Source organism: Hylobates moloch, unplaced genomic scaffold, assembly GCF_009828535.3.
Source record: "Hylobates moloch isolate HMO894 unplaced genomic scaffold, HMol_V3 SCAFFOLD_4, whole genome shotgun sequence".
Lineage (NCBI taxonomy): Eukaryota > Metazoa > Chordata > Mammalia > Primates > Hylobatidae > Hylobates > Hylobates moloch.
The window spans coordinates 157,388,468-157,401,701 of record NW_026652279.1 but is presented as its reverse complement, the minus strand read 5'-3'; the positions used below and the strand labels follow the sequence as shown (position 1 = coordinate 157,401,701).

The 13,234-nt window shown below is 39.2% G+C and overlaps 1 protein-coding gene across 11 annotated transcripts in view; it reads left to right on the top strand.

The window, feature by feature from the left end:
* MBNL2 (muscleblind like splicing regulator 2) overlaps positions 1-13,234 on the top strand; it is a 172,976-nt gene that overhangs the window by 137,043 nt on the left and 22,699 nt on the right. For 3 of the 11 annotated variants that reach the window (XM_032151134.2, XM_032151130.2, XM_058438023.1), the window contains one exon: positions 7,204-7,239. The exons of 4 other annotated variants lie outside the window; for them this stretch is intronic. In XM_032151134.2, coding sequence (XP_032007025.1) covers positions 7,204-7,239 — 36 coding nt within the window. Of the gene's footprint in view, positions 1-7,203; positions 7,240-8,520; positions 8,616-13,234 lie in introns of all 11 variants that reach the window. 4 more of the 11 variants (XM_032151135.2, XM_032151131.2, XM_032151137.2 and 1 more) reach the window with 2 other exon arrangements.

Genomic DNA, 13,234 nt, shown 5'->3' with positions numbered 1-13,234 from the left:
TTTCTCGTATTTGCACAAGCCCTGTAAAATTGTTTATGTAAATAAGACCTTTTATGTGTGCCAATTGAAATTTGTCATTAACTCTGAATGGCCTAAAAATAGCAATTCCAGTAAATACTAACCATTTTTTTCTATTTCTATTCAGAGCACTAAAACAATGAGGCTATTCAAATTAAAGCAATTCTCTACTCATATTTTTATATCCATTCTATCTCTTTCTCCATCCTTCTCAACTTTCACCAAGTTCACAAGTATATAGAGCTCTTATGGTCAGTGTCTAAGCCAATGCCTGATACTATTACGTGCCATGTGCATTAACTATGATTCCACTAAAAGATCCATTGCAATAGTCACAGAATCTTAGAGTTCAAAGGACTCTTAGTGATCTCCTCATCCAGCTGATTGTTTTACAGATGAGAAAACTGAGGCCCCCTAAATGAGAAGTGACTTTCCAAGGTGCCACAGCTAATGAGAAAAAGAACTGAGCTTCCCTGTGACCAACTCCATTTACATCACATTCTACCACCCGGGCCCGCCTATGTATACACATTCCACAGAGTTCTCCTGAAAAAAGAAAAAAAACGAAAGTATAAAGCATTTCATCCCTCCCCCATTTGCACCGACATCTCTAACCACAGACACACACATGCACACCATACGCAAAGATAGTCACCATAATTGACTGTGTTTTTCACCTTTTAGTCAATGTTAGAAGCAGGGGGTAACTTAAGCCCTGGTGGGAAGACCATCCATTGAGTTCTTTGTAAGTCAAAATTCTTCAGCCCACGATAGTGAAATGAAAGTAAATATAAATGAATAACAATTCTAACAAAAAGAGTTTTTTGATTCAAATCCATAAGTTTGAACTTTTCCAGCTTATTATCTATTTCCTTAAATCCCATAGCTTATCAGAGTTAACATCAGAGGGAGGTAAAATATTTCTGTGATATTCTTTGTATAAAATCTAAACTTTGAAATGGATTAGTAACCTGTGAACAATACATATTTTAGTTAAGATATAACTTATGTGAGCAAAGTGGTTTTCAGTGTTTACTTTTCTTATTTTAGTTTTGAACCTATCTTAAACTCATAGACTTGTAGAAGAAATCTCTAATGCAGTATTTATTAGGAGTTCACTTTTGCCCTATTATAGCCTTAATTAGTGACATCCCAGTGCTGTTACAGCATAGCAGTGTTTTAACATGTAATCTACTTGAAATAACACATTTGTAAAATAATTACTAGAAGGTAAACTTACGTTAATGTCCTGTGTGGTTTCTACAAAGTGTGTCATGGTAGACTTCTTGGCCACTAGATATTTTAAGATTAAAAAAAAATTAAGGAAGAATATACTGAGGGGGAAAACGTAAAAGGAGAAGCCTGTTTCTGAAGAATGGATGTTACTGCCATTACCATGTCCTGGGAATACCTATGAAGCTCTGGTGCTAAGCCTGCCAAAAGACTCTGAAGCCCTCCAGCACATCTTTAACTCTCAAACCCAACAACGACTGATTTGTTAAATCACTGAAAGAATCATCACTTTAAAATATTTCACCTGGAAGCCTTTTAAACATTTCCAAAGCAAGGATAAACAACATCCCTTACGCAACGACCTGATTTTTGTTGATGAAACGTATTGCATGAAGGACCCATACGGCTGCATTGGCTGCTGTGGTTGTGTACTTCCGCCCTCTGGTGGATTCTTTAGGAACAGCTTAAGTGTGTCCGGCAACCCTCAATTCAGTGGGCTTTGGAAGCCAAAAAGTGGGTCTTAGCGCACCAATACAGTAACTAGAAGGGTTTCCATTTCTTACATGACATGGATATCAGAGTGAACAAACATGTGGATCTAGTGTTCTGAAATGGTATTTCAACTGCTAAGAATTTTCAAATTTCTCTTAAATGAGGAAAGAGAAAATAATTTTATTAAAAGGAGATTAAAATAATCTTTCTCCCACTTAAACCCATACCAGGAATTTTATTGTTCATTTTAGCTCAAGTTTTTGCTTCTGATTTTCTTTCTTATAAACCCATTTTCAACTTTATTTCTAAAATGATAATGATAATAATCACTCTTTGTTCATCATTGTTGGTTTGAAACCTCTGCAAATCAAGTGAAGATGTTCAAAAATAATTATTATAACTTGGTACATAGAGGACTCGTTACTTTTAAATGAATGGATTTTGATTTTTCTATAAATGTTTTATGTAAACATAAATATGAAACAAAACAGCATTTTATGTTTTCCTGAAGGTTGCCCTTGATCAAAAACCATTCATAGTTAAAGCTTTTGATATGATACTAAAATTCTCCCATTGACACAACGTGAATTTGGATTTTAGGAATTCTGCCTCCAGGTTGCAAAGATATTAATATAAAATTTTATGCAAAATACGAGAGTCTTCTCCCAAGCCATGCTAAGATAATTATTGCCCTGCTTGATGCCCTAGCACATTTGCCATGGGTGGGAGTTTTCTTTTTTTTTCTTTTTTGATTGGGATTATTTTAACCAAGTAGTTAGACTTTTTCTTTTCTATGTTAGGAAAGTGGCAAAACCACACACACTTACAAAAATAGCAGCATAATAATTCTTGGCATTTCTCTGACAGGTTTATTCTAAGTTACTGTAAGTGTTCTTATAGACATTATCTCATTATTCTTCAAGATGTTGCAGTTCTGTTAGTGGCAGGCATGGTTATTTGCATTTTGCAGATGGAAAAACTGAGGCTGTGTCTACACTGCAAAGTGGAATACATAATTAGTGGAACTACCCAGATAATTCTGGCTCACAGATACAACAGCTGAAATATTTGTGCAACTGAAGCAGAAAACATTTGAGAAGTCTTTGTTCATAGAATTGGTGCCTTAGCGAATCAGTGTTCAGCTGATCAGAACAAAGGCAACCCACAGAATCCTTCCTTGATTTATTTCATTATATTGGAAGTACAGAATAAGTAGAACAGGGGACAGTGCCCAGATGCAGCCTAGTTATGAGAAACGCGTAAATGTTACATCAGATTATCACATGACTTGGTGAAAGACTGATCAGTGTTTAGTGGCATCTATATCTGCATAAGCACAACAAAATTTATTCCATTCAATTCAGCAAACATACCTTGAACCCGTGGTATGTTCTGGGTTCCAGAGCCAGTAATGAGAATACAAAAGAGTCCATAACGAGGTGAAAACCAGATATTATACAGAGGATGAAGGAGTACCTGAGGGTCTGGGCAAAGCTATTTGAGAGTGAAGGAGAGGAGACAATGAATTCTGCCTTCAGCATGTGCACCAGGTGGTGGCTACGAAGGATATGGAGAAAGAAGACTTTCCGAAGTAGGAGAAATTTGCCTAGGAGTTTGAAAGAGAAGCAAGATTTTATCAGTGAGGGAAAAGCATCCCAGTTGGGACATGGGAAGAGTGTACTTGAAGAATAGAAAATTGTCCACTGTAGCTATAATATAAAGTACATACAGGGTGTATGCAGAGAGTAGAGGATGAGAGTGTTGTACAAAGGCAGAGATGGGGCTTGCTAAGAAGATCAGGACCACAATCTGGCATTGAGTAAGGGAGCCACACATGCATAAGCTATGCATTTCCAATATTCACATCACTATTAGGCCACTTAGAGAGAGAGGCTCATGGAATTAATTTGGTTAAGGATTTCAGCCACATCCAGGACTGAAGCCAAAGTGACATGACTGATCCTAGCCCAGTGCGGCTGCAGGAGCTGTGGATTATTTGCAATCCCAATGATATTCACATGCATGGCACAGCAAAGCTCTCCAAGACACCCCCCTCCACATTGGAATGAAAGAAAAATAAGAGCAGATTTTTAAAGGCGTAATTTTTTTTTTTTTTTTTTTGCGACAGAGTCTCGCTCTGTCGCCCAGGCTGGAGTGCAGTGGCGTGATCTTGGCTCTTGCAGGAGCTTGACCTGCAACCTCCGCCTCCCAGGTTCAAGAGGTTCTCCTGTCTCAGCCTCCCGAGTAGCTGGGGTTACAGGCATCCACCATCGCACCTGGCTAATTTTTTTTTGTATTTTTCGTAGAGACAGGATTTTACCATCTTGGCCAGACTGGTCTTGATCTCCTTGACCTTGTGATCCACCCGCCTCGGCCTCCCAAAGTGCTGGGATTGCAGGTGTGTACCAGCATGCCCGGCCATTTTTTTATGAGTACAGGTTGAGTGCCCCTTGATCCAAAATGCTTGGGACCAGAAATATTTCAGATTTTGGAATATTTGGATTATATTAACAGTGGAGCATCCCAAATTTGAAAATCTGAAATCTGAAATGCTCCAAGAAGCATTTTCTTTGAGGGGCATGTCAGCACTCAACAAGTTTCGGATTTTAGAGCATTTTGGATTTGAATTTTCAGACTTGGAATGCTCAACCTGTACTATGAATGAAAAAGTAGAGTTCAGTGAGATTAAAAATAGAAACTGACTTGATGGCATGGGGAGGTAGGTAAAATAACAATTGAGCATTTCCTGAAGAAGTGACATATACCCTGAGATCTGGAAGATGAAAAGAGTGGGGTGAAGATTATTCTAGGCCAAGGGGACAGCTTGTGGGAAGCTCAAAAATAGGACAAATGTGTAATGTGTTCAGTTCAAAGAAAAGAAAAATTAATCTGTCTGGATCATGGTGCCAGGGAAGAGAGGTGTAGGATGGCCTGGGGAGGTCGTCGGAGACTAGACCACAGGGGACCTTTATCCCAAAAGCAATGAGAAACCACTGAATGGTTTCCAGCAGAGGAGTGGCCAGGCCTGCATTTGGAAAGATCTACTCTGCCAGCAGCTGGAGAATGAACTAAGGAGGGACGAGAATGGAAGCAGGAAGACCACTTAGGATGTTATCGCACAGCCCAGCCTAGAGATAATGGTGACCAGGACTTCAGATGTGGCAGTAGTGATGGATGAACAGGTGAACGCAAGCTGCATGCTAGAAGCAGGATTGCTTTGGCTGATTGGTGAGCTGGACCTGGGAAGTTCACAAGGGGAAGGGGTGTAAGGCATAACTTTCAGTTCAGTCTAGAGCTCGAGTTAGATGGTGATGCCCATCAGGCATCTCCTGAGGTGTAGAAAGTTTCTCCCATCCAAGTACTAACCAGGCCCAACCCTGCTTAGCTTCCGAGATCAGACAAGAACAGGCGTGTTCAGGGTGGTATGGCCATAGACCGAGGTGTAGAAAATTTCTGTGGGAAAGATCAAAGTTTGGCCCTGTTACATTTGAGACACTTATGAGACATCCAAGTAGAGAGGTGAGGGGGGCAGTTAGAGGAAAGGACCTGGAACTCTGAGAAGAGATCTGCGTGGGATACACAAACATGGAAGCTCCTGGAATCCAAACCCATGAAGTGAATGATACACCACAGGAAATGTAGCGTAGATGAGAAGGGGACCCATAACTGAGTCCTGAGGAACTCCACCATAGAGAGAGTTCAGGGAAGGAAGGTCGTTCAGCAAAGTAGACAAAGAGAGTAGCCAGAAAGAAAAACGTGTGTGTGTGTGTGTGTGTGTGTGTGTGCACGATCAAAAATCTAAGGGAAGAAAGTAGCTTCCGACGAAGGGAAGGGCGGAGTGCTGAATGCTGCTGAGAATCAGCAACAGTGAGGTGAGGATGGGAGAGTTCCCGCTGGCTGCAGCAATATGGGATTTTTCTGGTGATTGGCATTCACAATTTAAGTGCAGAGGTCAAATGAAGGCCAAATTGAAGAGGAATGAAGACTCAGTAGGGATAGGGAAGCAAACATTTATGTGTAGGTAGATTTCTAGAAGTTTGATTCTGAAGATGAGAGAATAGGGCTGGAGAAAGGTTTAAGTTGGATATATTGGCACACATTTGTTGAAGAATCTGGCAGTAGCCCAGTTAAACAGCCCCCTCCTGACTAGGTCATGTTAGCTTGATCAAAATGTAGTTCAGGCAAAAAGTCGCCCTCCAGCGTGAACAGCTCCACGGAGAGAATAAAGACCTACACATCTCAAATTCTCCAACTAATATCTCAGAAGTCAGTTCTGAAACTCTAAGAAGGCACTCCTACATTTACGAGAAACTACTTCTCAGGCATCTACGTGACACCCAGTCTTCAGTGATCTAAATCCATGTATTACCTTGTTTTTCATGGAACTGAACCAGTAGCAGATAATTCCTCCAAGCTTTCAATACAGTGTTCTTTCAGTTCTCCACAACATGCCTGAATATAATATCTATGGTCACAGTCATGATGCATGTATGTTATTATGACCACCACAAGTAAGACAGCTATTTCTAAGAAAGGGTTGAAATTGCCCCTCCCACCTCCTACCTCCCCACTCAGATGCCAACTTGAGATTTCCTAGGAGTTTTGCCAGAAATCCTCCTCAGGGATCACCTTGTAGTAGTCATGACCAAACTCCTTAGCCCCGGTCCTAACTCAGCCCCAACTCTGCACTATTTTGCCTCTACAGTGTTTAAGCTCTATTGCCAGGCACTACTCCTTTATCATAATGAATCTTACAACAGAGAGAAGACCACGTACTCATACAGGTCATTCCCTGTAAGAAAGAACCTCAGCCTTCCTAGGTTATTGGGCTTTCAAGCAGCAATCTAAAATTCACCCATCCTGCCCTGCAAGCTTCTGATTTGGAGAATATCTTAAATCTTAAATACTGTTCTTATTTTCATACCATTGTTGACACAAAACATTTATAGTCAAACAAACTTTTAATGCAGTAAGTTCAGTGTATTCTAGTGAATATAAAAGCTGACCTGGATTTAGGAAGAGAATTCTATTTCTAGCCTTCCCCTTGACCCACACCATGCATGACCTTGGAGGAGTTACTACGCCTCAGATTTTTCATCTGTAAAATACCTACTTCCTGCCTTGGAGGATTAACTTGATAATGTCTGTAAAATACTTTGAGGTCTTAGAGGAAGGACACGACGGCATTATCACACGTCATTCTTATTAGAATCATGTCGATGCATATGATTAGAAAGTGTGAACAGTGGTCTAAGGAGTGAGCTTGGAATAATATTGGCTTAAAATAAGTCAGATATATTTGTGTCTGTACTGACAATGTGAATGGCCCTAAAAGACTGTGTTAACTAACCCTACTTATTTCTGGTTGTGCTTCAATCTCACTTTGAATGTTAACTCTAAACCGCTAACCTGTTTCTTTCCCTTTATTCACTTTTTCCACCCACCATTGCATGACATCAGGGTCAGTTTTGTGCATGACACCCGCTACCAGTATTGGTAGGTTTCAACCTTTTTTATTTGTCTTTTATATGATGTACAATACTTTCACTTGCTTGAAATTTATTTCAGAGATGGTAGAAATGCTATAGGAAATAGTAGATTTGAAGGCTTATTTGGCTTTAGAGTTAACATATAGGTTTTTAAAAATGTACTTGTATATTTAAGAAAATGACGGTTTTAATGTGACCTCTTGTGCTAGAACAATCACTACAAAAACATAAAGCCACAAGTACGAGTCTGCTTTTTAATGATTTGTGTTTTGTTTCTCTTTATAGTTTATATGGTATAGTGTAAGGAACAGAGCTTACTCTATCAGCGAGGCAGGCTAATTTCATCAATGTTTGAAAGTTTCATAGTGGTGTGCCTTTATCTCCTCTTTGCTGTGTGTTAGAGCGATCAGAGTTTCCCAGAAGTATTCATTTTTTACAAATTATAAATGGATGTATTTTGAAACTGAATGTCTGAGCTTCCTAACTTAATTATCTTTTCTAAGTGTTGATTTATTTGGGATGATTTTTCTGCACCTCAGCATTCCCTTAGTCGTTCAATTTTAATAGCAGATAGTTGTCCTCACACACATGAATGCCTTGGTACAAACATCTGTCTTTAGGACATATGGATTAGATCTATTTAGAGTCAAGAAAAAGAAACATTGCAAATTTTGCCTGGCTATTTCAGAGTACCTGTGTTAGAATTTGCATCAAGGCTATGAGGTTTGCTCCATCATTTATTGATTCAAATAAACCACAACCCACAGCAGTTGCATTTCATATAAGCAGTCCCAAATTGAAAAAAAAAATTCAATTTAACTGTAATTCCAAAGAACATCCTACCCCAAATTAGGCCTCCATATGGAGACTTGGATGTCTCAGAGTTTATGATTAAAAGTGATGGTCACATATTCTTACTTCATTGGACATCACCTTTCACAATTTTAGAAACAACCATTATTGCATACACTGTATACTCTGAATTGGGAATGGATCTATTGTTAGAAATAAAATGTTTATAAATACATCAACCAAAGTAATCTGCTTTGGCCTTTCTGGGAATCACTGATTATGTTTTAAAACTTCCTTTAATTGTACTTGTAATAAGCTATTTTCCCTTTTTTATTTCTCTCCCATGCTTCCTTGCTTTGCATTGTGATTGCATGCCATCTGCTGGTTTAACCCATGATGGCTTGCTGCTCTGATATTCACCATGCCAAAATACCACTTCTATTACCATAATGCTACACCCTCCTGTTCATTGCTCCCATGGTTCCCCTCCTGAAAGTACCCATGATGCACAGCGCTACGTCCGCCACTGTCTCTGCAGCAACAACTCCTGCAACAAGTGTCCCCTTCGCAGCAACAGCCACAGCCAATCAGGTTTGCTCCTTTTAAAGCTTTCTTTCACAAATCCCAAACTCTAAATGAGTGCTGATATTTAAAAAAAAAATTCTCAGTGAGAATTTTTTTTTCATGTTTATCCATCAAATTTTATTTTTTTAATTAGTTTATAGCAAGCATTTACAGACAGGTTGCACTTATTTAGAGTTAACATTTACTGCAAATAATGATGTAGCTATGTTTTGTGTTGCACTGTTTGTTTTCGTACCTAATATTGTGTAATTAACCTGACAGGCTTAAATTCCTTTTAGTACAGCATTACCTATCCAGTGGTTTGTGAATGGCCACATAAAAATTGTAGACGCGCACCCATGGGTGCTTCAAAACTGGCTGTATTTTAATTCGGTTCATTCAGACCCTATCATCTGTGTGGAGGAAAAAAATTCTCCTCTTAGAAAGTCTTCTCTTTGGCCTAAATGTCATATTTGAGGTCTGAATAATTCTTATGATCATTTGACCTCGGTCTTAGGTTCTGCCAAACTCACTTGACTCCCACTTTACAATCTGCTCCAATACTGGCCTAAGAGCCAAACCATCCGGAATGAAGAGTCATGGGTGGCGCTGAACTCACAAAGGCTGGATATAACTGATGAGGAGCGTTTAACTCTGTTGGTTTAATGCATGTGCCAGTGAGACCATGGATGTACTATTTCGTAGTGACAGCCAGCTGCTATTTCCTACTCTGTGGTCACAAGCTGACTGTATCCATGACCCTAGCCTCCCAACTTGCAAACATGTGCTCCTAGCCACAAGGAGACAGCGTGAGGGTGAGTGAGCAGAAGCTCTCACCTCGCCTGGAAAAATACTTTATTGCGCATGCCCTCCCTTCACGGAAGAAGAATTTTGGTTTGGTTTTTAGTTTTGTTTCATGGGTTGTTAAAAATAAAATCAGCTCTGCCAATAAAAGATGACAAGGGATAAAAGAAACCAGGGGAAATCTTGTTAGGGGATCACAGCAGTCCCAACCCGCATTCTGCAGGCTGGGAGGGCTGAGTCATGCTGCCTTCCACATTCAAGTGAATCCACGATTCCAGCTCTGCAGGTTTCATCCCTACAAAGAAAGGCATGAGTGGACAGGAATGCAGGAACAAAAGTTAAACCCCGTGACAGTGCTGACTGTGGCCTCAGCATTGTGACAGAGCAGGAGAGAGCAGAGAGTTGGGGAGGGAGGAGAGGCCGAACAGCAGTGCAGTGGCAGGTGTCAATCAACTGTGGACGATTCTTCAGCAATTCACTCCCACCTCTAAAATGCCAACCGGTCCTCTGAGGAAAGCCAACCCAGCTTCGAAACAAACAGAACAAAGAACAGGCAAGGATGAGTTCCTTAGCTGGGAAGATGATGATGATTATTTAATGTGGGATGGGAGAAGGAAGAGAGACTGTGCATCTTTCCATTATTAGGTCCAAAGCTCTTCTCAATCGCTCATTCTTAATAGGGAAGCTGGATACCCATTTCTTTCAAGTCTTAAGTCCTGCCTCCTTGAACTACGTTTATGTGATTTTTGACCCTATTTTTGTTTGTTACAAAGTCCTTTTATAAGAAAACAAGTTTGGACTGAGTGCAGTGCCTCATGCTTGTAATCCCAGCATTTTGGGAGGCCGAGGGAGGAGCATCACTTGAGCCCAGGAGTTGGAGACCAGCCTGAGCAACATGGTAAAATCTGGTCTCTACAAAAATATGAAAAAAATTAGCCAGGCACAGTGCCATACACCTGTAGTCCCAGCTACTTGGGAGGCTGAGGTGGGAGGATCGCCTAAGCCTGGGGAGGTCGAGGCTGCAGTGAGCCATGATCATGCCACTGCACTCTAGCCTGGGTGACAGAGTGACACCCTGTCTTCAAATAAAAGTTTGAAGTGTAATATAGTAGTATTTGTTACAGTGAAATTCTATATGATAAGTTTAGCCTTTTGGGCACTTAGAGATCTTTTTTAAGAAAGGAAAAGAAGCCAAGATAAAGAAATACTTTGGAGTTGTAGGAAAATTATTTTAGCAAAATAAATATTTGACCATGTGTCATATATATTGTTCAAGCCTAGTGATTCTTTGGCTCCATTTGGTAGAAAAAAGCTTTGAGAGATTCCATACATATATTCAAGTTTGTGCGCGTGTGTGTGTGTGTGTAGGGAGGCAGAGGTTGGAAGTATGGAATATTCAGAAGCTAAAATATATCACTTTCAGGCAGGGTGTGAGTGGAAAAGGAAATAAGTTGAGGTTTCAACTTCTTTAATTGCAAGCATAGCTGAACTCTGATTTCAATTTAATCCAAAGAAATGTAATTAAAGGAGTACCTGACAGTAGCTTCAACAATCCTATATTCAGTGTTTTGCAGTTTATCAGATGTAATAGTTGCTGCTGGATTGCACTTAAGTGATGATGAAGAGAAATCCTTTAGCAGCTCTTGATGCAGGTCTGCTTGCACATGAAAAACCATGGAAAAATAAATAATAGTGAACACAAATTTCCAGATATGATATTCTTTATGTATTTTCAATAAGTTTCAAAGAGCAAAGCATCAACAAAAGACCTTGGCAATTATTTTAGCATCCAATCATAGGAAACCCAGAGCTTGTTAATGACTGAAATAACAAGTTATCATCTTGTTAAGATTTCACTCTTTAAACTCAAATAGAATGATACCCATGTGGATTATGTAAGTCATTTAAACATAATGAATCTCAGTTTCCTCATTTGTGAAAGGAGGAGTAGAACTAGATGCCCCGGAGTCCCTCTCAGCTCTGAGATTCAGTGAACCAAAGGTTCAGTGACTATTATTTTAGGCCCAAAGCATGAGATTACAAAGATAAACAAACACAAACAGAATGAAAGTGAAACTAATGATTTCAGAGTTTGATGACCGATAAGCACCCTGCCTTCTTTTCTGTCGTTAACACAAAATATAGTTGCATTTTGACAGATTTTTTGTTAATTTGATCAATTCAGACTGTCAGTTCAAATATTTAAAATCTCATAGGCATTTGTAATTAGATACAAGTCACTGACTGAAGAAAGAGGATAGATTAAAACATCCCATGACAGCTTCTTAGGTCCAGTGCTATTTACATGTTACCCCATGGGGAGCCAAGCTGAATAAGCCACTCTATCCTCAGGCTGAATCAAGGTGCCACCAATAAAAGTTTTCACTGAATTTAGACTGGTGGTTTGAGATTAAATAAAGACAGAATCCAAATATGTTTGGGAAATATGAAATGTTTTTTGATTATTTAGCTTTGGGAGCAGATAAGGAAACAAAAGTATAATAAACAAATTTACTAAGCACTATTTTCTTTTTCAGTTAAGGTATTTGGGCCTTAATAGACAAATTATACCTAATAGTAATAATATTATTATTATAAACCTCTTATTATGTGCCAGGTATGATTCTAAATGGTCTCTCTCATGTAATATATTACATATCATATCATATATTCTATTATATACTATGTAAGAAAGGCAGGATAGTTAAGTATAGATGTAGACAATTCTTAACAATAGTTTTATGAGATGGGTACAATGATCATCATTCCCATTTGACAGATGGTAAAACTGAAACAAAAGTTAGCTACCTCAGCCAAAGTCAGACAGCTTCTAAATGGTCTTGCTGGAGTTGAAACTTGGCTCCAGAAGACTTGCTTTAACCATGATGGTATACTGCCTTAGCAGCTCAAGCTAAGATGAATCTTACACTGGAGAGATGAGCTGGATTTGAACAGAGCTTTGAGCTAGTTACGTAAAGTAGCCAGGTCATCTTTAGAAACCATATGATGGGCCAGGCGCAGTATTTCATGCCTGTAATCCCAGCACTTTGGAAGGCCGAGGTGGGCAGATCACCTGAGGTTGGGAGTTTGAGAGCAGCCTGACCAACGTGGAGAAAACCCGTCTCTGCTAAAAATACAAAATTAGCCAGGCACGGTGGCGCATGCCTGTAATCCCAGCTACTCAGGAGGGTGAGGCAGGAGAATTGCTTGAACCCAGGAGGCAGAGGTTGCGGTGAGCCGAGATTGCGCAATTGCACTCCAGCCTGGCCAACAAGAGGGAAACTCCGTCAGAAAAAAAAAAAAAAAAAAAGAGAAAGAAGGAAGGGAAGAAAGAAAAGAAAAGAAACCATATAATGGACCTTATTATTTCGGTGTGATAAAATAACCAGTGAAAATTATCAATAATTTTTATACAAGTAAGATAACCTAAGAAATAGTCCTTTGTCTTAGGGAAACAGGTTCATGGGTTTCTTTTGTCATAGACTTTGTTCCTAACCTCTACTAATCATCTCACAAATAGCTTGTTAACAAAAAAAAGTTGGTTAGGGGGAAATGATAGGTAGCATGTAAATTAGTCAATTTGAGTCCATTGACCAAGGACCAGAATATGTAAATCTGTCAAAGATGCCTATATTGAAACAAATTTAATCTTAGAGTGTACATTAAAAGAGGTAAAGCTTAGCAATGGATTACCTGTTTTTTCATATGAAATTTTAATAAAATGAGAGTGCAGAGTAAGTAAAATTCCTGAACTTGAATTATTGCAATATTCTAAGTTGTAATTTGTTTAGTATTTTTTATTTCAAAGTTACATTCTATTTGAGAGAGAAAACAATTTTCAA